The 25,633-nt window shown below is 45.8% G+C and overlaps 3 protein-coding genes across 3 annotated transcripts; 2 read left to right on the top strand and 1 right to left on the bottom strand.

Moving 5' to 3' along the window:
- Positions 1 to 1,104: 1,104 nt before the first annotated feature.
- Positions 1,105 to 7,563, top strand: LOC103723045 (glucan endo-1,3-beta-glucosidase 8). The gene is given in 3 exon segments (XM_008813839.4): positions 1,105 to 2,469; positions 6,316 to 6,572; positions 6,575 to 7,563. Coding segments are annotated over 3 exon segments (1,431 nt in total). The 5' UTR covers positions 1,105 to 2,140; the 3' UTR covers positions 7,420 to 7,563.
- A 1,570-nt stretch (positions 7,564 to 9,133) lies between these two features.
- On the bottom strand, positions 9,134 to 9,793 carry LOC120104098 (protein app1-like). The gene has a single exon (XM_039114630.1). The coding sequence runs from the start codon at positions 9,791 to 9,793 to the stop codon at positions 9,134 to 9,136; it is 660 nt and encodes a 219-aa protein (XP_038970558.1).
- A 5,432-nt stretch (positions 9,794 to 15,225) lies between these two features.
- On the top strand, positions 15,226 to 16,386 carry LOC103723044 (NADPH-dependent aldehyde reductase-like protein, chloroplastic). The gene has a single exon (XM_008813837.4). It carries the CDS (start codon positions 15,441 to 15,443, stop codon positions 16,227 to 16,229), a length of 789 nt encoding a protein of 262 aa, XP_008812059.2. The 5' UTR covers positions 15,226 to 15,440; the 3' UTR covers positions 16,230 to 16,386.
- Positions 16,387 to 25,633: the final 9,247 nt, after the last annotated feature.

Here is a 25,633-nt window from a genome sequence, read left to right as displayed (position 1 = left end):
CACCACAGTTTTACCGAGAATCACACCAACCTTCGCATATCATGTGGTATGAAACTTATATTCTAGACAAAAGGTAAGTCCTATGAAAACAAGTTGTATGAAAAAATAGCATTATTCTTTACCCTGTAAACACAATAAAAATTAACAATTCTGTCTATGCAGGAAACTTCAACGTGCCTTCTGACCACGTCTAATAGAATAGGACCAAGGTTATATGAAGTTGAAACACAAATTTTGAAATAGACTCCACTTTTGCTGGATGTTGATACAGAAGGATGATTCTAGTTGAAACATTGAATGAGTAAGAAGGCATTAATGAAATGCAAGTACATTTGATTAAGAAAGTAATAGTTAGTAATTTAAATTTGTTTGACTCGTCAAACACCTAATAGAGCGTGCGGCATGGGCCCACCGAATCTGATGGATGGACCCCTAAATCTAATCATACAGGCTTGATGCAAATTCTTCAAATCTAAAGGATGGATCCCATTCCCACACCTTACTTCAATCTCCATCTCCTAATAATTTTTTTCAAAAAAAAATAGAAAGGGGTATTTTGGTCAAAGAAGTAGCCAGACCTGTCCCTTTCTTTTTGTAACGTCCAACGGCGGAATTTTTCTTTTTTGGCTAAAACTACGGCGGAATTTTTCGAGGAGAAGGATTGAAATCCACGGCGGAATTTTTCGAAACCACAAACGAAACGGACAAGTCTGTCGGTCGCCGACCCGCTCAGATGCGGACGACTTCCGTTTCAAAGGCCCCACAAAAACGACATAAATATCCCTCCTAATAACGAACATACCCCTCCAAAGTTTTACTTAAATTCCGAAAATGACCCTGAGTGGTGGGGACCGGGGGGTCCGAGTCCGGCACCGGCCCTCCCAACGTGCGCTGCTAGATCTCGGCACCGTGTGCCACGTCAGCGCCCCACTATCGAGAGGCGGACGCTCCCCCCGAATGACCAAACTGCCCTCCACAATTCTTAAGTTTTTCCTCCCGCTTGGCTTTCCAGAGAATCTCTTGCAAAGTAAGTACCCTGCCTTTTTCAGAAGAGTTGTATAACTTTCTATCTCTGTCTCGGTGTGTTGTTGTTATCATCCCGAATCCATTACGGGGAAGGGGAAAAGGGTGACGGCATTCGAAAAGCTCTACTTTTTCTTCTCCTTTAGGTCTCGAGGAATTCTCTCGTTCTCGGAGGCCCCCTTCCTGTCCAAGAGCTTGTTCTTTGCTTTGATTCGCCTTGTTCTTTCAGAGAAAAAACAAACTCGGCAAAAAAAATATATTCTTTGCTTTGCATTTGGTCTCGCTCTCTCTCTATCTCTCCTTCTCGATAGTTTTCGTTTCTTTTTTTTTTTTCCCTCACTTGCTGTTACAGTGATAGGTAGGGGCTGTTGCTATCAATTTCACCGAGCAAAAAGAAAGAAGGAAAAAAAAACGATTTTTTGAACTGGGATTGGGTTGCAAGGTGTTTCTATCCGCATTCGTCTTCCTCAAGAAATCATTCTGTATAGATTTCTGTCTCTTTCCGACTTTAGTCTCTAGCTCCGTTGTTTCCAAATCTTTATTTAAAAGAGAAAAAAAATTGAGTTTTTGAGAAAAAATTGAGAAAAAATCACTCGCTTCAAAACGACCAGATTTTTGCAGGGACTTTTGTGGTGTTCACCAGCTCTTCTTCTAAAATACCGACCATCGGAGATCCTGCGATTTTTTCCAGCAAAAGGTGGTTTCTTTCTTTCCCAAAAATATATAAAAGGGAACCGAATTTATTTTTGGGCGGTGCTTGCTCTGTTCCTTATCCGCGTTGGCCTCCACATTTCCTGTCATTGTCTCTTAGTCTTATTCCGTCGAGGAGACAAAAAGGAATCCTTTTTCGTTCCATCCAGTCGATTCAAATTTCCTCCAATTCCAGCAACCCTGTTGTATTCAAAATAATATTAATTAATTAATTAATCAATCAATTCGCCTCCTGTTTCTATATATTTTTATATCATATCATGTACTCAAATCTTACCCTGCTGCTACTTGTTCTCTCTCTCCTATAATTTCTTTGAGTTTTCTTGTTCTTCAATCCTGTTGTCCGGAGGTGGTGTGCTATAGTCAGGAAGGAAGGTGGTTTTCCGGTAGAATTAGCCGGAAAACCATGGCAGGTTGCCGGGTGGTAGTATGGCTTCTCTTCATTGGCTTCTTTTGTTCCATGGTGGAAGGCCTTGGGGTGAACTGGGGGACGATGGCCACGCACCCGCTGCCGCCGGAGATCGTGGTTCAGCTCCTCAAGGACAACGGGATCAAGAAGGTTAAGCTGTTCGATGCTGACGCCGCCACGATGAGCGCGCTGGCCGGGAGCGGGATAGAGGTCATGGTCGCCATCCCCAACAATCAACTCGGTGCGATGAATGATTACGCCACGGCGAAGAAGTGGGTCAACAGGAATGTCACTCGGTACAATTTCGATGGAGGAGTGAACATTAAGTGAGTCCTTTCATTTGTTTCTTTCACCTTAATTTCTCCTGCATGATCATTAGTTTAAAATTCTGATTGTTTTACTGGAGTTCTCTTGGCAGCATCTATGATACCAGAGTTTTAGGATTGTTCTTTCTTTATCTGTGCATGCATCATTAGACTTTTGGGACGTGGAATGGACCTAAACCATGGGGTTGTTTTTTTATTAATTTTCTCTGTTTAATTTTTCAGTTCAAGAAGAATCTTGGTGCTGGGTTAAGTTCTTTTTTTCTTTTTTTTTTCTGGTGAAAGACCAATGGCACAAGCATAATTATTCTTTGGAGTTTATGATTGTAGAAGATTTAGCTGCCTATTGGGCAGTTTGGACTTTGCAGGTTATACAGTTTACTTGTTGATACTGTAGGCTATGTAGTTTTAGTTAATGGATTCTACACTGATCTTATTGATTTGAAGAGTAGCTGGTTGTTTCTTTCTGGACAAATCTTTGTGGTTGCTCTTGTGCTCGTTGATCACACTTGGTACAAGAACCCTTCTTGTGCTGAACTAAAGGAATCATGAGCATGAGCTGTTCCTTTAAATTATCAGGCTGAGAATTTTTGAAATTCCCTTGTCTCTGTTCTTAGAGTAAAGGAATGCATCTTTACGAAGTAGTGCTATTGAAATTACTGCATCTGAAATCAGATTTGTGATAGTATTAAATTGCTTAACTTTGCATTCTGTTAAGAGGCATCTGAGAGTTTTTCATGTTCCACCTTTTTTTAATCAAAGTGTGCAGCTTAAACACGGTTGTAATACGATGAGGTGCAATATAAATTGCTTTTGTGAGACTAAAATTATCAACATCGAGGTGTGCTATGAATGGTCAATCATTCAGTCAGCTCATGGGAAGAATGTTGTGGTCATAAGTTTCCATATTTGACTTTAATTGGCCTAGATGTAGTTTCATATACTCAATCTGATTCTTCTTTGGAGCTTCTTCCCCTTCTCTGTACTTTTGGGTCTTGTTTATTGGAAGGATGGACAATAAGCATGGTTCTGGGAAGAAATTTTGTCAATGGCAATACTTCAATTTCTATTAGATCTAATCTAACTTTCCTGCTTGTTAATGTCTTTTCAAGATTGATAGATATTGGAATGCTTGTGGAGTATAAGAAGGTTTAGATGGAGATACGAATTTTACCTTGTCTATCTGTAAATCCATCAGTAAGGGCTGCTTCATAATTGGTTTTATAAGAAAATAGAGCTTAGTCGTTCTTTACTAAAGTACATGTAAAGGTATGGGCAAGAGAGCCATGCATCAAACTTTGGTGGATGCAGGATCTTTTCCCCTTCTAAATGGAAGAGACAGGGTGCAAGATGAGCAAAGTACATATCCATTCCTCTACTCAACTATTTCTATATAAATATAAGGTGAGTATTGCTATTCTCTCCTTGGTTAGGAAGTAGGTCTTGTGTTCTGAATGCTTTAATTGGGAGCTAATAGAAGGATTGCATTATAAGAAACCTTATAAAGATGGAGGAATGGTGACTTTTCGTTCTCTTAAAAGTCTTTTATGATATCTATGTCTATATTATTTACGAGAACTTACATGTCAGGTGCTAAGATATTTAGGATTGTTCTCTTCTCACCCTGCATATGTTGCTTACAAGAAATGCTGATCGTGCGAACTTGACAGCTCTTGTTTGGGGAGACTGGGGCCTGGCATTATGCTTTTAATTGCATGGTCATGGTTTTGAAGAAGATGAATAAAGCAACACAGCCCTAGGCATATCCCCCAAATGTTAAAATCCAGGGCTGAGATGTTCATTCGGGGATTGAGGAGGTGTTTTTTCAATGCAATTTTCTATTTTGCCATCACACTTCATGTATGCAGTTTTAACTATTTGGGGATGAGACAGCAGCCGCATATCTTTTTACGAAGAATATTACAGCATATGATCAATGCAAAAGCTCTTAATTTTCCGGTATGCTTGCTTTCCTAATTTGCATGAATGTGCCATAGAACCTGATTCCTTACATCATCTAGTAGGCAATTATAAAGAAAAGCCTAGAAAATTGTTTGATGAGAAAGCACTCCATTCTGACATCCAATAGTACCGAGGAAAACATTTTTCCTTTGGCTCTCATGATGTTTTGAGGCAGCATGCCGTTCTAGCCCTATGGGAATCAGCATCTAAGCTTGGTTTGGATCCTTATAAAGTCCTTTCTGCCCTAAGCTGATCAATAACCTCCTTTTGGCCCAATAGCATGAAACTTTTCCATTTTTGATCCAACAGGATCATTTGACTTGCCATGGACCGATTTGGCCACTCAAGCTTTAAAAGCAAAATTTGCTACATCTAGAACTCAATAAGTACAGAAATTTCGAGAAGCCGTAACTTCTAATTTGAGAAGAATTTGGCGATGTGATTGAAGATAAAGTTGATACAGAAGTCAAGGTCTAGCTTCTCCCAAATTTGAAAGTTTTTTAAATATTTTTATTATTTTTATAATTTGTCTTCTCTTTTAAGTAGCAGAGGAATCTGACCCTATTTAGGCTAAAGACTTCATGAGCATAAAAGAGGCAAGTTTCATCCTCTTATAACTAGGAGAGGGATCCAATTCAAATAAAAAGAATGGACCTCTATAGAATAGTAGATAATTTATAATTCTTCTTTTTTAACTTGAAGAATCTGACTTAAATAAAGAGGATCTCACTAATATAAGTAGAGGGTTTATGCCATGGTTTTGGCGAACGTGAATAGAGGGAGGGAAAGCAAAGAGCATGGACTCTACTTTCCACCCGCTAGAATCTCAACAAAAGGAGTAAAAACAAAGAGCATAAACTTTGCTCTCCATCCATGATATGTACCATAATTTATGGATTATGAAAAAATAATGAAAGTAAAAGGTTTGGAGCCCCACTTTCTAATATTTTTATTGCTTATTATTTTATATGAAAGATTCGAGTTGAGCAGGTTGAAGGGAATTCATCCTTCTCCTTGATTGGATCATTTTCAATTCAGTATTTCAGGTCCCTCCACTTTGATCAGTTGATTTTGGAGCACAAACTTGGCATTCATTAGATATTTCTGAACTGCTTGGGCAGAAAAGTTACATTCATGTGATGGGGTCATTTTCATATGAGGATTTTAAGAAGAGGTTGGGACATATTTCCTTTTCTTTATTTATGCATAGTGGCTCAAGAAATCTCTTGGGCCAAAATGGAGAGGGTGTCATGGAAGCATTATTACATTTATGTGTGACATTGTTTCAAAGAGAGACATCTCTTCCTTCTACATGAGTTGGTATGATCATTCAGATGCTTTTGTAGGAAACTTTGGGTTGACTTTGTTTTGGCTTCAAGACCTTTTACATTACCACCTACCTCTTTCTTCAATAATACAATTCCCTGATTCAAGCAGCAGGGTTCTAGTGGCAGTTTCATCTATTTCTGGCAGTTCTGAGGACTTAATGTGCATGTTTTTCTCTCACTAGAAAGAAGATCTTATTAAAGCTGAAGAGCATAACAAATCCAAATAGTACTCAGTAGTGATGGGTACTAATATATCTTCTCTGATTTATTAACCTGTAAACATTATACCACCAAGAAGTTAATGTTTCTCTTTGTCATGTATCTATTCGCATGTCTGACTCTTGAATTTGGACATCATACCTGATCTCTTCAGATTTAGCTGTTATATCAGTTTGTAGATGAAAACTTGAAAGAAAAAATCCAGTTATCTACTCCTTTGCTTCATTGGCCACAGTTACATTTTTCAGTAATTTGATGTATTTAGTGTTGCCATAAATACAGATTCTTTATGAAATTTGAGCACAGATTAATGATTTCTTCTCCTTTATGATTGTTGCAGATATGTAGCAGTTGGAAATGAACCCTTCCTGTCATCTTACAATGGTTCATTCTTGAATGTGACTTTTCCTGCATTGCAGAACATCCAAAATGCCCTCAATGAGGCAGGGGCTGGCGGCATAAAGGCCACTGTTCCTCTCAATGCTGATGTTTATAATTCCCCTACAAACAACCCAGTCCCATCAGCAGGAAGGTTCCGATCGGATATCAATGATCTCATGACTCAGATTGTCCAGTTCTTGAACCAGGCTGGTGCTCCTTCACTGTTAACATATACCCTTTCCTAAGTCTGTATGACAATGACAACTTCCCGTTGGACTTTGCTTTCTTTGATGGAACGAGCCAACCTGTTGTTGATAATGGGATTCAATACGCCAATGTGTTTGATGCCAACTTTGATACTTTGGTCTCGGCTCTAAAGGCAGTTGGATTAGGTGATCTGCCAGTCATTGTTGGAGAGGTTGGATGGCCAACCGATGGTGACAAAAATGCAAAAGCATCCTATGCCCAGAGGTTCTACAACGGTCTTCTAAAGCGTCTTGCAGCAAATAGTGGAACACCGCTCCGTCCCAACCAGTACTTAGAAGTATATTTGTTTAGCTTAATCGATGAAGATGCCAAAAGTATAGCTCCAGGAAACTTCGAACGGCACTGGGGGATCTTGAAGTATGATGGGCAGCCCAAGTTCCCTATGGATCTTTCTGGTCAGGGACAGAATAAGATGCTCGTGGCAGCAAAGAACGTGGAGTATTTACCTCAGACATGGTGTGTGTTCAATCCAAATGCCAAAGACCTAAGCAAGCTAGGAGACAACATTAACTATGCTTGCACTTTCTCTGATTGCACTCCACTTGGGTATGAATCTACATGCAATCAGTTGGATGCCAATGGCAATGCTTCCTATGCCTTCAACATGTACTTCCAAGTTCAGAACCAAAAGGACATGAGCTGTTTTTTCCAAGGTCTCGCTATGCAGACGACACAGAACCCCTCTACAGCAGAATGCAATTTCACTATACAGATCAAAACATCTGCTTCAGCTCTCTCTCTTCCACCATTGCTCTTGGTATTTGTGTCATTGCTCCTTGCATTTTTCATGCTTTAACTGAAGTTTGGTTGTGGAAATTTTGAACATATTGCTGTTAAATTGGTTTATTTTTGCCAGCCAGTAGTATGTGAGATACAAAGGTAGTGCTCCTCCTTAGGTTCATGGAATAAAGCTCGAAGGGATTGAGTCCCTTATTTATCATTTTGTTTTCAAACTCTGGAGATGCCTGTGGTCTCGTTTCCTGTTTCTGGCCTATCACTGTGTATTAAATATTAACTCGGCATGGTTGTTTTATCGTTTGGTGCTTAGAGTTGAAGATAATCCCTTTTAGACTTTCTTTTTGCTAATAGGTGGTTGGTTCCATGAAACCATGGATCATACCAGATGCGCTTGTAGGCTCTTTTTGAGGCATACGCATGTGCGCTTCGAAGTCAACAAAGCCTTCCTCAGAAACTGGTCGTTCTAGTTTTGAACTCATGATGGTTTCATCAATCTTCTTATCATTCCATTCATCTAGGTCAATGGGATTCGTTTCAGGGCTATTCCAGTGATGTGTCTTTAGCATGATATATTTACTTATTGTCGTCTACCGTCAAACCTAGGAGTGATAATTTGTTAGACACTTCTACTTTGGAAGATCCTGGGGGACATGATTTTCCATGACAGGGATCTGAAGTTGTAAAAAAAAAAAGTTTCTGAATTATGTTTGAGTTTCAGAAAGGTTTGTTTCTGGGGGATTGCTTTTAGCTTGATCTGTTTCCAGGGAAGAAAGAAGTTCCAATTTCTCAAGTCGTGAAGTTGGTGAAAAAAAAAAAAAAAGTGCATTCCTCCTACAGGCGAGAATCAGATTGTGCCTCATGTGCATGGCTGTCTACAATTCGACTTGCAAAACCATAGGGTTTCCAAGAGGAGTGAAACAATTAAATATCCTCATCCCATATAAAGAGAATTTGCCATGAAGTCAGCTACTTGCCTGCTCCATTTTCCTTGCAATATAAGATACTGTCGACCAAATCTGAGATTTTTCTTTGCTTTCCTCGCATAAAAGCAAAGTGATATGCAGCATATATCAAGTAGAGCCTGCGCCAGTAGACACAACTCTTAAGGCTGGTTTGGTCTGGAAGCAAGCTTGGACGCCCTGCATCCAACCTGGCCTAATTGTTTTTCATGCCTAACCTCCATTAACCAGCCTGCAAACCTAAATCAGGCAGTTGCAGTCTATATCTCATCTCTCATTGAATCTTATGGATGTTATTACACATGATACATGTTAAAGTCTCATCTGTATAGCATGTTGGCTTTCATTTATATATTATGTTCTAATCTCCTGCATGGTGTCCATGACAATCCCACATCCTCATGCCAACTTACCATCTTGTTATGGTAGCACCATGAACCGGAAACTACTTTCTCGTGGAAATCTGTAGAACTATGGTAAACTAGCCATTGTAAAACCCTTGGCCTTCTACCTCAAAAATAGACAATTCTAAATTATTCCGCTTTCTTATCCTTAAAAATTGACTCGAAGAATCTCTCATTCATAATAAGACTACACCTGCCATCATATATTGCTTCCATCATACACATCATAAGTTATACGGTCATATCAACATCACAAAATCCCATCCATAGGAATAAACCAACAAAATACTAAATATACTATGTCAATCAGTATTCAAGACAGTTAGTTCACTCCTGGGCATGAGGCCATTTATGATAAAAACATAATAACATTGGACGCAACAACTCCATAAATTTTGAGCCAGGGTTCTCATGGAAATAAATCAAATTCGCCGCCGCTTGGGATATCAGGCGGAGAAGGTGAACCTTTGGGAGTGTGGGGTCCCGGGCCCTTTGGAACCTTGGGGAGTTTGGAGCCCCCACTTGGGTCGCCGCCTTGTAGAAAGAAATTCAGTTCGTCAACACTTGGGATATCCGGCGGAGATGGCGAGATGATCGGTTCGGGGCCTTTTGGAACCTTGGGGAGTTTGGGGCCCCCACTTGGGTCGCGGCCCTGTAGAAAGAAATCCAGATCGTCAACACTTGGGATATCAGGCGGAGAGGGCGAGATGACCGGTTCAGGGCCTTTTGGAACCTTGGGGAGTTTGGGGCCCCCACTTGGGTCGCGGCCCTGTAGAAAGATATCCAGCTCTTCAACACTCGGAATAGCAGGCGGAGATGGCGAGATGATCGGTTCGGGGCCTCTTGGAACCTTGGGGAGTTTGGGGCCCCCACTTGGGTCGCGGCCTTGTAGATTGAAATCCAGCTCTTCAACACTTGGGATATCAGGCGGAGATGGCGAGATGATCGATTCGGGGCCTTTTGGAACCTTGGGGAGTCTTGGGCGCCTCTGAGCCGAAGAGAGTCTTGGAGCATTGCTTAGAGATAGCACCAATACCAGCACAAGGAATGGGGTTATCCCTCCAGCCATCTCGCAAATGATTTGATGGAACAATACGTGAGTTAAAACGTCTGATTATGGGCATTTGCAGGCTATTGCGAGGGATGGTGATAGGAATAAGATCTCATAATATTAAATGGATATTAAGGTCATTCCAAAAATGCAATGGTTATAGAACGAATGCAGTGATTCTCTTTCCACCATAATTTAAAATGCATTTAATGTTATGAGATCTTATTTAAAACGCAGTGATTCTCTTCCTACCATAATTTAAAATGCTAATGACTGCTAGAGGAATATAATGATGCATCTTTTCTGATTTATGTCATGGAGAGATCTTGTATGCATGCATGCCAATCAACTACTTACGACTTCCCTCATGGTGCATATAGACTAAAGATATGAGATGGATTCAATGCATCAATGACACAATATGAATTTTGTATATGCGTGCTGATAAAAGGTTGATATATGATAGGTTGTAAAAGCCCATAATGTTAAATGGATATGAAGGACTTCAAATAACGAAATGGCTATTGAAGGAAAATAGTATTGCTCCATCCCTTGAAATGTTAAAGGCTATTATGCAGCTGAGAATCTTTATATAATTGCATGTCAATGAACAACTGATAAATTTCCATTAAAACTGTTAGGTCCTAATCAGGTGCTAAGCTAGCAACCGCAACTGTCTTAAGTATTCTCTTCGGGTGAGAATGAACCACAAGTAGTTTGGATAAAAAGCTTAATGATTTTATTGATGTTCGTGGCTTCTTAAATAGGCAAATAACTAACAAATCCTTCGTACATATTGCCGAAACTAAAGGTCCCTATTTTGACTATTAAGCAAGGAAAACAGAATGTTAAACAATCTCTAACGGCTAGTTGACTTAGTCACGTTGCATGTAGCCGTTTACAGCTGCTTCGATCAGCTCCTGCACAGTGCATGCAACGGTTCTCCACGTCTAAGCTTCATCCTAGATACTTGGGATTTGGCCTTGGGTTCCTCTCCGAGCATCGCGGCCTATCAAAAACATTCTATATTAGACATATGAAGATGTGATAAGGATTCAAATGCATCAACGGTAGCACACCAAGTCTACGCGTAGGTTAATACCTTCTTCCTCACTTCATGATTAGCCTGGGGGACTACGGGTTAGATTCATAACTCCCGACTCCAAACTAGACCCACAGGATTTTGAAGTCCAAGTTTTTGATCCCAGATAGTAATTATGTAAGTTTAGCTCTTGTCTGGGTCCAAATCATTGAGATTTCATATGAACGAAATTGGAGAAGTCCACATTGCCTAAGTCCAAATAGTACCTATCTGAGACTCATGAACAGACTTCTTTGTCCACAGTCCACCACCCCTAAGCGATCTCCTTCTAGGTAGAGAGCTGTGTTGACCTTGCGGAGAATCCAAAGCATCCATTTTCTTTGTTTGTTTTTGCTTAGATTTTTTATCCATGAATGCTGGCATGGAGTTTCTTTTGATGGAATAAAAATTCTGGCTTCTTGATTACAAATTAGTTTGTATCTCTCTTATTTTGCTTGTCTTTACTTAATTTCTGCGAGTTTAGTACTTGGCTTGTGGATCTTTGCTTTCTCTCTCAAATTTAGGTTTCTAAATGCGTGGATAGGGTCTAAGACCCTTGATCCGACCCTTTAGAAGTCTCTATCATCATACGAACCCTCAGATCCCAGTATCTTAGGGTAGGGATGGCAACAAATCTGATATAGGTCGGGTAGGCCACTATCTATGCATGAGTCGTCTGCTTGAAATCCCTCCAATAATACCTTTTGATTTTGATGAGCTTTCAAAATAGTAAGAATGCAAACCAAGGTGATGCCACCATCTCCCCCAACTAGATAGGGCTCATAGGTATCAAATGATTAAGAGAAAAGCAAAGAAAAAGATGAGATCCTTGAGAGATCATTCCTACCATATCCAGATAGAAAAATATGGATATACTTAATTTTCTGTTTATATCTTGAACAAATATGGATATACTTCATATCCAATTTGTATCTGTATTCATTTAGAATAAATATGACTATTAATCTTGATATCCATTTAATATTTATAATTATATCTATATCTGTTGAAAAGATATGAATATAAATATGAATATATCAATATTTGCTCCGTATTTGATCCATTTTTAGTTCTATCGAGATGCCTTCTAAAAACTTGTTTGAATGCCCTCGCCATCCATTCTCAAGATGGCCATGTGATCTTGTGAGCAAATAATCTCTCAAGCTCAACACTTGAACTTGAGAGGGATAGGAACTCTCCAAAGATCGTTCTCAACTACAAAATGACCATCATAACCCTAGCTATCTTTTCTTTTTTTTCTCTACCAAAATAAAAAAAATGATACCCACCACCATTTTCTTTCACAACTTAGCCACGGTACTTTAAAAGGCATTTTTGTCCTTTTCACTGCTATTCTATCCTTGGATGCTCGATTTAGCATAGACGGCTCGAATTTGTCCACTTGCAACCGATTCTAGCTAGTTATGTGTGTGGCTGATTTGGTTAATATCTCAAGCTTTAGGATCATTTTCATACTAAAATGAGTGTCAGGTCTGATAATTATATAGAATTAAGGGGCTCTTTTTGAACGCCCTTCTGTCTCCTCAACCTTGATGTTCAACACCTCGTGGGTGGCGGCAAAGGTGAGGGCACGATCTAACCCTAGTAGAAGCATTTGAAGGAAGGGGCTTGGAGGAGGAGGAGAGGAGTGGGAGGGCTGCGAAAGAGGCTAAGGGGGTGGAAGGATAGGTAACACACATCAAGATCAACCACAATGGCACCACATGATGGCATCGAGGGACTAGGTCGAATGAAACATTGGGGGACTAGGTTGTAAGAGGCATCAGGGGACTAAATTGTCACTCATACACTTACTCAATGAGCATGCTGAGCTGAGTTCAGGTCAGGCTCAACCTTAGGCACCTCTTAATTTTTTCAGACCCAAGTCCAGCCTAGCCTAGAGATCAAGCTTAATTTCCAAGCCCGAGCCTGCTACTTATCAGGCTTCGGGTTTTCAGGCCTAAAACCCGATGAGTAGGGGAGGGGAAGGTGGGACGAGGAAGAGAGGGAGAGGTAGGATGGGAGGCGACCAACACGGTGGGAGGAGGACGAGAAGGATGAGGCACAAGGGAGAGGGAGAAAATACAGGGGGTATTCAGGGTAGTGGGAGGCGGAGGTGGAGGAGAGGAGGGGGAGGTGGGGAAAGAGAGATCGGGAGGATGAGATGAGAAAGAACATGAAAGAATATTTAATATTATATAATATAGATTCTATATGAATATATATTGTGTCATATTATATATTATATAAATATCAGGCTCATGTCGAGCATGAGCCGAGTCGATGTAAACCTGAGCCCAACTCATTCAATAGGTGAGCTTAAATTTTAGGCTCAACTTGGCCCTTCGGGCTTCAAAATCAAGCAAAGATCCTTCCAAAACAGTTTGGGCTTGGGTGGGTTGGGCAAGTTGCTTGGTTTTTTTATCAGGTTTAGTCATTGAGGAGGAGGAGATGAGGTTTGGGTCTGAATCATCATCAAGGGTGAAGGAGAAGGGGGCGGGGGGCAAGAACTCAATGTCGACAAGGTTGAGGCCGGAGGAGAGGAGCCGGATGGACCTACTGGTTATAAGGGTGCAAATGGGTTGGGTCGGACTGGGTCATGAGTGACTCCGACCAAACCCCGTTTCTTGTTTGGGTCCTAATATTGGACCCATACCCAATTCAATAAAAGATCGGGTCGGGTCGAGTCCATTGCTAAAATTTCTGATACAACGGTCATTCAGGTCGGGTCGGGTCCATATATAACTCGGTCCCAACCCAAAAAATTCAGGTCTGATTTGAGTCCAAGTCGAGTTCAAATAAATCTGAAAGAGTATGATTGTGTCTATGAAGCAGAAAGCAGATTCAATGACTTCCCTTTTGGATATTAAAGGACAAAAAATTACAAACCAGATAAGGTTGACTAGCTAAAAAAAAAACATGCAATGCTCATCAAATCAGATTATCTAGAAAATAACCCATGTCTTCATACTCAGGCCTTTTCTAGCCTAGTTGTTACTTTGTTCTTATAAGTGCTCATTATTCTTTAATAAACCTTCAAAACCAAGCAATGAAACTGCATGAATCATTCTGTGTTTTGAAGTAAATCTATAAACTCAAGATGCAAAATACCACTCACTTATAGGATATGCACACCAGTCATAAGGCATAACTTAGAGAACAACACTAGTTCGAGCTTTTTCGAGCCCAAATAGTTTATCGGGTTCGGGTCGGGTCGTAGAGTTGGAAACTTAAAATTATCCAAAATTCAAATGGATCGAGTCAAGTCGAGTCGGTTCTGAATTCAATAAATCCGGACATAACCCAAAAAATGGAATAGGTCTAATTTTAGAACCTAACCTGGCCCCACGGGTTCACCAAAATAATTCGAATCAGGTCTAAACGGGTCGGATCGGGTCATAGGTCAACCTGACCTATTTGTAGCCTTAGCTGGCTATGAGGAGGAGGAGATAGGTGTGGATGAGGGTCCTGCTAGTGGTTGCTGCAGATGCTTAAGAAGGAGGGGAGGAGTGGAGGAGGGAGCCTCCACCACCTTGGCCTTTCCTACAATGGTGTCAGCCCCACTACCGTTGATGATCTAAAGCTCACTTCGGCAAGATCACTTCTTCTTAGCTCCATCATGCCACTGCTTCCTTCTTCCCCTTCTTCCCAACTCCAACAAGCTCCTTCTACTCCTAGCTCCATCGCACCATCGTAGAGGTGAAAATAGATTGGATAATATCCATCCAGATCCATTTTTATGTCCGAAACTATCCAGATATAGATAGAAATTTGAGCATCCGACTAATATCAGTATTTGTATCTATATCCGTCAAAAAAAATTGGATATGGACATGAATAGAAAACCATACGATACATATCCGAATATCTAATTCTATTTATAATTCTATTTAATTTTATATAGCACTCATGAACATTTTAAAAAAATAAATAATCATATTAGCATACTATTAACTTAATTTATCATCCACTTAGTAATATCTTTAATTTCATTGTCATAAAGTTTAATTATCCGACTTACATCCGTATTTATATCCATATTTTGGTATATAATTTGTATCTGTATTTGCTTAAAATAGGTATGAATATAAAATTTTGCATCCGACTAATATCTATATCCGTATCTATATTGGCCAAACAAAACAAATATAAATATAGATATACTAATACCCAATCAATATCCGTTTCGATTTCAGTCCTACGCCACACCTCCTCCTCACCCTTTTTCATAGCTCCAGCAAAGCCTTTCTCCTACTCCCAACTTCATCATACCAGCTCCTTGCCTAGCTCCATCACCTCTTCTTCCACCTCCATCGTCCCCTTATCCTACTCTTCCTCGCATCGTCCTGGGGCTGTCCTTACCCTGAACCCCCGCCTGTTCTAGATCCCGCTAACTCGGTACATATATTATTAAAATATTTTTTTTTAAAAAAAAAAATAAAAATAAGGAAGGTTGGTAGCTTATATCCTCTCTTATAAATACCCTCGTTGGACGGTGAAGATGGCTCCCATTTTTCACAAAATAATATCGCAAGGCGCTTTCGTTCTGCGCACCTGCGTCGTTTGGAAGCACAGAATTTCCCAATGGCCGCCGCCCAAGACCCGCCCGTCCTCCCCCTCGACGGCCGCGTGGCCATCGTCACAGGTGCCTCCCGCGGCATCGGCCGCGCCATTGCCATCCACCTCGCCTCCCTCGGCGCCCGCCTAGTCCTCAACTACGCCTCCTCCTCCCACGCCGACCTCCTCGCCACGGAGCTTAATTCTTCCTGCTCCTCGTCCGCTCCTCGCACCGTCGCCGTCCGCGCCGACGTCTCCGACCCCGCCAACGTCAAATCCCTCTTCGACCGGGCGGAGTCCTTCTTCGGCACCGCGGCCCACATCCTCATCGCGTGCGCCGGCGTGGTCGACTCCAAGTACCCCTCCCTCGCCGACACCGCCGTCGAGGACTGGGACGCCACCTTCTCCGTCAACGCCCGCGGCGTCTTCCTCTGCTGCCGCGAGGCAGCCAACCGACTCCAGCGGGGTGGCGGCGGGCGGATCATCACGGTGTCGTCGTCGCTGGTGGGGTCGCTGAGGCCGGGGTGCGCGGCGTACACGGCGTCGAAGGCAGCGGTGGAGGCGATGACGAGGATCTTGGCGAAGGAGCTGAAGGGAACGGGGATCACGGCCAATTGCGTGGCGCCAGGTCCGGTGGCGACGGAGCTCTTCTTCGCCGGGAAGAGCGAGGAGGCGGTGAGGAAGGTGGTGGAGGAGTGCCCGCTGGGGCGGCTGGGGGAGCCCAAGGATATCGCACCGGTCGTGGGCTTCCTCGCTACGGACGCCGCCGAGTGGGTTAACGGCCAGGTCATCCGCGCGAACGGTGGCTACGTCTAGGTTAGCATGGGGACTTCATAACATTGACAGTCTTCGCTCGACTTATAATTATTATTATTATTACTTTTGTTCCTCGTGCTGTGATTTTTTAGTTGCTCTCTGTGGCGTGTTTACTCATTTTTAGTCGGTATTTATTCCTTCGTCCTTTGAGACATTATGTCGAACGGTTTGTGTGTCGAGGTGCATGGCACCGCATACATATATATATATATATATATATATATATATATATATGGATTGTCGGGTTGTTTCATTGGCTATCTCTGATATTTATGTAGGGAAGCATGGATAATGCACGTGCTAAAATATATGATTGTCCTAGGTTAGGTTCATAATTCTACTTTAGATAGGAATGTTTATCTTGTGAGATGATTCCTACTTCATAGTCAATTTTCTTCAATGAAGCAATAGAAAACAAAATAACAACTTTATAACATCGGTAGAATAAGAAATTGCAAACCGGAACAATTTGTAGAAAATAAATCTTTGAAAAACTCACTTACAAACTGGTTGGCGGCCACTGCTAAATTTCGCATATGTACAAATCTATTGTCAATCTATTCTTCAGACAGTTGACCTCTGATGCTGTGTGAATTGATATTTGTCGTAAATAACTTGGGGAAGCTGGGCTCTGATGGAGTGGTAAAGTAAAATGCAGCTCTTTTGTGATCTCAATCTGAATGACAATTGAAGGACCAGTCAAAATTTTCAACAAATCAAATAAATTGTTTATCAAAAGATGATTTAAAGAATGAAACTTACTAATGCATGCACAAACTTGGTTGTTGAAAGGAGTCAGTAGAGCAGGTTTGTTTGTTTTCTAGGGTCTAGTAGAGCCATTTGATAGTATGAATCCATGGGCAAATTGGTTAGCCAACGAAGGGGCCAAGGGTGATGCGGAGTATATCTTGTACAGGACCTACTCTCTTTGGATCTTGCAAGCTTGATCTCTGTTGAGGATCCGGACGAGTGGTAGTGAGACAGGCCGTTGCTAGCCACCCATGCTCCTCTAAGCAACTAATATCAGCCAACAAATTTGTTAAAGAACCATGTCCAAAACTTCTTTGGTCTCGGCCTCCACATTTGATAGTATGAATCCATGGGCACCGTGTGAAGCACATGCATATAAATTTCAAAGAAAAGTATAGGGGCTAGAGATGCGAGCATCTATTGTGGGCATGCGGACGTACTTCAAAAAAGCATGGCTGATCTAGCCATGAAAGAAAAGGCTAGGAACGTGCCCAACGAGAGATGGACAAGACATAACTTTCAATGTATGTAAATCTTTCAATAGGGCATTTTGGATGCCGGAGATAAGCCCATCAACACATTTTGAAGGCCATGAAGAGGCTATTAATGCATGCAGAGATTCCAAGCCAAGAGAAATGGGATGTCAAAGTTTGATGGACCTGCATGCCCTAAGATCCAGAAAAAGCTTGCGTTAGCTAAGGTACATGCCATGGATGAGTGCTATTAAGCACGGAGAAGGGTTTAGAAGTTTGAGGTGGACCATAAAAACGATAGATATGTAGTTGACCTGCATGAAAGGGCTGGTTCGTGTAGAAGGTGGGATCCCTGCGGCCTCCGTTGCTGCCATGCTATGGAAGCAATTACATCCAGCTGCAAAGGAGACTGAAGATTATGTGCATCCTACTACTTAAAGCCAATTTATTTGAAGGCTTATGAGCCTACTATTCGGCCTGTGCCCTGCATGCAATTTTAGACTCCCTTGACCTGCAACTAATTGCTATACTGCATCGGAGAAGACATCCTGGAAGACCAAAAAAGGGCTAGAAGAAGGCTGGTGAGGTGCGAGATAGCAAAAGGATTAAGAGAAAAGGTACTTCATTAAGATGCTGTCAATGTTTAGAATGGGGTCATAAATAATTTTCATTTCAAATAATTAAACTCTTTATCAAAGACATATGTAAAGCCGGAAATTATTTTCATAAGTTTTCTAAAATATGAGTAATCATTTTCATAAATATTTTCTATACAAATCATATTTCTACACAAATTATGAGGTATGTGTTGCTGGAAATTGGACCCGGGGGCCGCCGTGAAGCCGGGGAAGGAGGAGCTCCGCTGCTGCAGGAGGCGGACGGCGGTGCGCCGGCTGGCTGCGTCCTCCGCCGCGGGGGGTGTGCAAGTCCTGCAAGGAAAACCGGTGGCCGGGCTCCCCGGCGCCGGCCCTCCGATGCCTAAGTCAGAGGGGGCAAGTATGTGGAGAGAGCGGAGAAGAGGAAGTGTATCGAGAAGACACAGTATTTTATCAGATCAAGAAGACGAAGGGAATGATGTCATCAATTGTGTCTGTGCTTCCCGGAGGGTTCAGTCCCGGGGGTCTGTTTCCGTTTTTTGTTGTCCTCCCCCCTTGGTTCTCCCCAGGTTCCCTTTTATAGGAGGGGATTACGTTACCTGGGAGGTGACCGGGGGATTTGTCCCTGTCCGTAATAATTGGGCACGATTTGGCCCATTTATGGCGTAGTGGAGAACGGGGCCGAATCAGACCGGAACCAGGGAGTTGTCACGGTCGATCGGACCTGTTGGAGTGGTTGAACCGCCGGCCGTGGCGGGCCTGGGGTCTGTGGATGGTAAGTGCATTTATTACCGAATGAACCGGCGGTCAGGTAGAGCCATGCGCTCTGATGGTTCAGTGATCCGGAGATCGTCTTGGGCCGTGTTCATTAAATGCCTGAGTGCATCGGAGACTTGAGGGAGTCTCATGCATTAATGGCAGGTCGTGCCGAATGCCTGCAGAGATCTTATGCCTTGATGGCTTGGAGATAGTGGCAGGTCGCAAGCCGTAGGAGTTGTCAAGTCCCTTGGACTTTAGGCGGAGGTGGAACATTTGGTTAAGGCATCGGCTCGGCAAGGGTGCCGAGCCGAGCTGGCCGCCCAATGGGGCGCCCTGTGGCGGGGCTGCTTTGAGTACTCCTGGTCGGCGCCCTTTAGGCGAGCACCTTCTAGCAGAGCGCCTTGGCGCTGTCTTTGGTCGGCACTTTCTAACCGAGCAGCTTATTTTGGTTGGGCACCTCTTAGCGCGCACTCTGGTCGGCGCCCTCTAGTCGAGCGCCTTCCTGGTCGGCATCCTTTGGCCGAGCAGCTTATTTTGGTTGGGCACCTCTTGGCGCGCACTCTGGTCGGCGCCCTCTAGTCGAGCGCCTTCCTGGTCGTCATCCTTTGGCCGAGCAGCTCTCTGGTCGGCGCTCTTTGGCCAGGCGCCTTTCCGGTCGGCACTCTTTGGCCGAGCGCCTCCGTTATGGCATGACTTGGGGTTTTTCCCCCAACACTACCCCCCGACTTCCGAGTTCCAGTTGGCTTCCAGCTGGAGCGCGGGAAGTAGTTTTAGTTGGGGTATTACGGGTTGCGAAAATTTTAATTCGTTGCGCGTTTTGAGTTATCGAACGCTTCGAGGTGCCTTTAATAGGCGGCGTCTCTTCTTTCCCGAAAAGCCTCATTATTGGGACACCTTTTCCGAAGCGTCCTCGCGTCGTGGGCTCATGATGGGGCCGCACGATCTTCGATTGCGGACGCCTTTCCGCACGATCCGATGGGGCGCTTCGACGTTCGAAACGCTAGCCCTAATTAAATGCGTCGTTCTGTCTTTTAGACCGACACGTGTTATCATCTAACCAGAACGCAGCGCTTTCTTCGCTGATCCGGGCCGTTGGGGAGGTCTATATAAACTCTCCCCCGGCCCCCTATTCTCTCTCTATTGCTTTCTGCTTCCAGCTTCCTATTCTCCCAGTCTTCCTCAGACCGAAGTCCCTTCTCTCCGGCATCTTTCCCAGGTCCCCCTTCTTTTTGATTTCCCTCTCTTGCAATGGGTTCTTTGCCTAGTGAAGTAGTGTCCACCATGAGTGTCCTGGAGGTCGAGATGGCCGAAGAGTGGTTTTTCCCTCTTCACGGGTTCCGTTTGGAACCCGCCAGGCGAAGGGATCGGGTAACCGATCCTCCGGTAGGCCGGATCGGAGTGCACTCGGAGTCACTCTGGGCCGGCCTCCGATTTCCTCTCCACAGCTTTGTGAATGAGTTGCTGGCGGTATGCCAGTTGGTTCCGGCGCAACTCACTCCAAACGCTTGGAGGACAGTGATGGGTTTCCTGTCACTGTGTTTACTGCAGGGGATTTCTACCTCTGTCAACGTCTTTCGGCGACTTTTTATTTTTAAGTCGAACCCGGGAGACGGGAAGTGGCTCTACATCGCCCTCCGGGCGGGTCGGCCACTTTTTCATGGTGCCCCCTCATCCATTCATGGTTGGAAGGAGAAATTCTTCTTCCTGGGCTCTGAACGGTCCTGGGGGTTTGACCCCAGGTGGAGGCCGGCCCAGCTTAAATCCATCAACAGGCTCCCCCAGCTTTCTCCGCGTGAGCAGGAGATCTTCGACACCATCCGCAGCCTTGGGGACGGGATTTTGCTGAACGGCCTCATTAGCGAGGACGCCCTGGTGAACGTGGGCCTGAGCTCGGCACGTCCTCAGGGTAAGGATAGTTGCAGCAACTTTTTATTTCCTTATTGTTCTAATGTTCTAATTTTGTTTATCTTTACAAACATCGCAAAAATGGTGACCAAGAGCGAAGTCCTTTACGCCCGCTTCCAGAAGAGGGCAGCCGAGCTCTCGGGGGAGCCTGCGGAGCCGAGAAAGAAGCAGAAGGTCTCGGCAACCTCGACTCCTTCGGCGGCAGCGGTGGCCGAGGCGGGTCCTTCCCGCCCTGCGCATCCCGAGGCGGGGCCTTCTCGCCCCGCTGACTCCGAGGCGGGGCCTTCTCAGCCCGCGCGCCCTGAGGCTGATCGGAGAGAGGGCGCGGGCTCCGGGGGCTCGGGCTCCAGAGCCCCGATGGCGCCCCCATGCCCGGCGCCCTTGACGCAGGTCCCTGGTCGGCAGGACGCTCCAGTTGCCGACCAGGGGAGGAGTTCAGCGGGTCCCGTGCTTGCACGCCCCGCTATAGTTGTGCGGCGGTTAGATCGGCCGCTCGCCCGACCCCAGCCCCTTAGCTCCCAGCCGGGGAGCAGTCAAGGAGCCTCGGGGTCGGCTCCACCTAGGCCAGATGACGCTGGCCTCCCGGGCCCTTTGAGCTCGGAAGAACGGGTGCCCTTCGCACCCACCTGGTCGGTGTTCGAGGGCGATTCGGCCCTCGAAAACCCGCAAGTGGCGCGCGAAGTTTTTCGGCTCGCGCTGCTCTCGGCCGACCGGGCCATGATGCAGTCCATGAGCTACAACGCTTTCATGGACGCTACGCGCTGCAACTCCGTCCGGGTAAGTAAAATTTTTCGCCTATGTAATCTGTATAGTTTTTCTACTAACGGCGCCTTATGTTTTCCTTTTCGTCTCTTTTACAGTATTTGCATGAGACGGAGATGCTGATGCACCTAGTCCACGAATACCGGGGGAAGGCCCGGAGGTGCGAGCGCAGTTACGAGGAGGCCCAGAAGAGGTACATGGCCGCCGAGGCGAAGTACCAAGCCTCCGAGGAGAAGTACCAGGCCTCTGAGGCCGAACAACGGGTGCTCCAAGAGAAGGTCGGAGCATCCGATGAAAGGATTCGAGCTCTGACCGCCGAGCTCGATGAAGAGAAGGGCGCGCACGCATTGGCAAGGTCCGAGCTGCGCGCCGCGGAGGCTCGATTGGCCAAGGCCGAGCAGGCGTTGGCCTCCCGCGAGCAGGAGGTGGGGAATGCCCGCCTCCGACATTCGGAGCTCGAGCAGGAGCTGAGGGGCCTCGAGCGGAGAGCCGCTTACCACGAGGCCCGGGAGATAGAGGCCCGGGAGAACGCCCAAAACGCAGTGAAGCTCTTCCGCGAGTCGGAGGAGTTTCGCGAACTCATGGCTGAGGAGGGCGTGAACGGGCTAATCCAAGGCTTCCAGAATTTCCGCAACCAGTTGCGGCGGCTTCTTCCGGATTTTGATGTTAACCTGCTCCAGCCGGGAGCAGGGAGGGCGGAGGCAGAGGCAGAAACTCCGGAGGCGGAGGCGGCCGTAGCTATCCCCGAAGTGACCGAGGTCGCTCCCGAGGCTACTCCTATTGCTGCCGAGCCAACCACTCCTGGTACTGCCGAGGCCGAGGTGGTCGAGCTCGAGCCTTTAATGTAATTTTGTTATTTCTTGTAAAGTCGGGATGGCCTCCCATACTTGTAAGGGCCAAATCCGGATTTTGTACTTAGCCTACGGGCCTTTTTGAAATGAATATACATTTCTTTTTTGGAAACTCGTCTGTCGTAGCCTAAGTTTTTCTGCTCGGATCCGTTTTAGGTTCCGAGGATATGGGCTCTAGGGCCTCAGCTTTTCCCGCCACAGGGTTTGAGTTTAAGTTTGGCTTGCCGAGCTCCATTGCTCGGTTCTTCGACTAGTGGTATAGCAACGCTTGTGCTTATACCAAGGATTTGGGCTCGGAGAGTTTTTCCGAGCCTAGTCCAGAATTCGACCAAGCCCTAGGGCGGTCGTTAGGACTTAGACTTCTTAATGCGGCGAACTTCGAATCCGAGCCTCGGGTTGCCGGGGCGAACCGGATTCTTCTCTTACAAATGGATTGAATACTCGTCAGCTCGTGACGGGGATTCACCGGACTTAGTACAATAATGTGTCGGTGTCATGAGCACTCCTTCGCCGAGGCGATCGAAGACGCTCCTCTGCTCGGTGTCCGTTCTTTGAGGACATCGGCAGAGAAATAGATAAAATGATGTAGAAACATTAAATACATGGGTACCTTGTACCGTATGCGTCCTGGCGCCGAGGCGACTGAAGACGCTTCTCTGCTCGGACTCCGTTCTTGGAGGGCGTCGACAGAGAAATCCAATAATAGGTAATGTAAAGACATTAAATAAATAGGTACCTTGTACCGTGTGCGTCTTGGCGCCGAGGCGACTGAAGACGCTTCTCTGCTCGGACTCCGTTCTAGGAGGGCGTCGACAGAGAAATCCAAGAATAGGTAATGTAATGTAGACATTAAATAAATAGGTACCTTGTACCGTGTGCGTCCTGGCGCTGAGGCGACTGAAGACGCTTCTCTGCTCGGACTCCGTTCTTGGAGGGCGTCGACAGAGAAATCCAAGAATAGGTAATGTAAAGACATTAAATAAATAGGTACCTTGTACCGTGTGCGTCCTGGCGCCGAGGCGACTGAAGACGCTTCTCTGCTCGGACTCCGTTCTTGGAGGGCGTCGACAGAGAAATCCAATAATAGGTAATGTAAAGACATTAAATAAATAGGTACCTTGTACCGTGTGCGTCCTGGTGCCGAGGCGACTGAAGACGCTTCTCTGCTCGGACTCCGTTCTTGGAGGGCGTCGACAGAGAAATCCAATGACGAAGAGCGGGCCGAACTCGTTGGCTGAAGCCGATGGAGCACGAGCCGAGCTCGTCCGGTCAGAGAGGACCGCTAACTCATCTCGATGTCTCGAGCATCCCTATAGTTGGGGCATCCTGACCGTGGTCAGGGTAGGAGCACGAGCCGAGCTCGTCCGGTCAGAGAGGACCGCTAACTCATAGCCGATGGAGCACGAGCCGAGCTCGTCCAGTCAGAGAGGACCGCTAACTCATCTCGATGTCTCGAGCATCCCTATAGCCGGGGCATCCCGACGTCTCGGGGCATCCCGACGGATCGAGGCATCCCGACGTCTCGGGGCATCCTGACCGTGGTCAGGGTAGGAGCACGAGCCGAGCTCGTCCGGTCAGAGAGGACCGCTAACTCATAGCCGGTGGAGCACGAGCCGAGCTCGTCCGGTCAGAGAGGACCGCTAACTCATAGCCGATGGAGCACGAGCCGAGCTCGTCCGGTCAGAGAGGACCGCTAACTCATATCCCGACGTCTCGGGCATCCCTATAGCCGGGGCATCCCGACGTCTCGGGGCATCCCGACGGATCGAGGCATCCCGACGTCTCGGGGCATCCTGACCGTGGTCAGGGTAGGAGCACGAGCCGAGCTCGTCCGGTCAGAGAGGACCGCTAACTCATAGCCGATGGAGCACGAGCCGAGCTCGTCCGGTCAGAGAGGACCGCTAACTCATTGCCCGACGTCTCGGGCCATCCCGACAAATCGGGGCATCCCGTTGCGGCAGGGCATCCCAATATATTGGGGCATCTTGACGTCTCAGGGTAGGAGCACGAGCCGAGCTCGTCCGGTCAGAGAGGACCGCTAACTCATAGCCGATGGAGCACGAGCCGAGCTCGTCCGGTCAGAGAGGACCGCTAACTCCTTGCTGATGTCTCGGGCCATCCCGACGAATCGGGGCATCCCGTTGTGGCAGGGCATCCTGACCGTGGTCAGGGTAGGAGAGATAAACCTGACATCATGAGATAATCAGGAAAAATCGGTGAGCTCAAAATGAGTATACGGACCGTAAGTTTATTATAAAATGGAATTCATAAAACGAGGTTCAATAATTGAATAATGGGAAACCCCTTAGGGTTCTACTGATGGTACACGCGGAGGTTTTCAGAGCTCCAGCTCCGCGGAATGGGCGTCCCGTCTGGAGACTCCAACTGGTAAGTTCCGGGCCGGCGAACGCGCGTGACTCGGTACGGTCCTTCCCAATTGGGGGCCAGCTTTCCTTGCTCAGCAGGTCGGGAGGCTTCAGCTCTTCTGAGGACAAGGTCCCCTGGTCTGAAAGATTTGATTTTGACCCTGGCGTTGTAGTATTGAGCTGTCTTTTGCTGGTACCCTCGCCATACGAACTCGGGCGGCCTCCCTTGTTTCCTCGATCAAGTCAAGGTTACTTCTGAGCTGCGAAGAGTTGGAACTGGCATCATGACGCTCGACTCTTGGAGAGGGAAGCCCAATCTCCAGTGGGATGACGGCCTCTGTTCCATATGTTAGGTTGAAGGGAGTCTCGCCGGTGGGGACACGGAACGTGGTCCGGTAAGCCCACAGGACATTATATAGGTCTTCGACCCATTGTCCTTTGGATTTGTCGAGCCTGGCTTTAAGACCCTGCAAAATAGTACGATTTGTTATCTCGGTTTCTCCGTTCGTCTGAGGGTGCGCGACCGAGGTGAAGCGGTGGTCAATGCCAAGCTCGGAGCAGAACTCTCTGAAGTGGATGTTGTCGAACTGGCGACCGTTGTCAGAAATAAGGATGCGGGGAAGTCCGAATCTGCATATAATGGACTTCCAGACAAAATTCCGCATCTTCTGCTCGGTGATCCGGGCAAGGGGCTCGGCTTCTACCCACTTGGTGAAGTAGTCGATGGAGACGACCAGAAATTTTCTTTGCCTGGTGGCCAGTGGGAATGGCCCTAGGATATCAATTCCCCACTGGGCAAAAGGCCAAGGGGAACTGATAGAAGTCAAAGGAGCCGAGGGCCGGCGCTGAACATTGGCATTCCTTTGGCACCGGTCACACCTTTGGACAAAGTCCATGGCATTCTTCTGGAGTGTCGGCCAATAATATCCTTGGCGCAAAATT

This window comes from Phoenix dactylifera, chromosome 16 (assembly GCF_009389715.1).
Source record: "Phoenix dactylifera cultivar Barhee BC4 chromosome 16, palm_55x_up_171113_PBpolish2nd_filt_p, whole genome shotgun sequence".
Classification (NCBI taxonomy): domain Eukaryota; kingdom Viridiplantae; phylum Streptophyta; class Magnoliopsida; order Arecales; family Arecaceae; genus Phoenix; species Phoenix dactylifera.
This window is presented reverse-complemented; position numbering and strand designations above follow the sequence as displayed.

Coding starts and splice junctions, on each gene's coding strand:
- LOC120104098 (XM_039114630.1), bottom strand. CDS start 9,793: ATGGCTGGAGGGATAACCCCATTCCTTGTGCTGGTATTGGTGCTATCT.
- LOC103723044 (XM_008813837.4), top strand. CDS start 15,441: ATGGCCGCCGCCCAAGACCCGCCCGTCCTCCCCCTCGACGGCCGCGTG.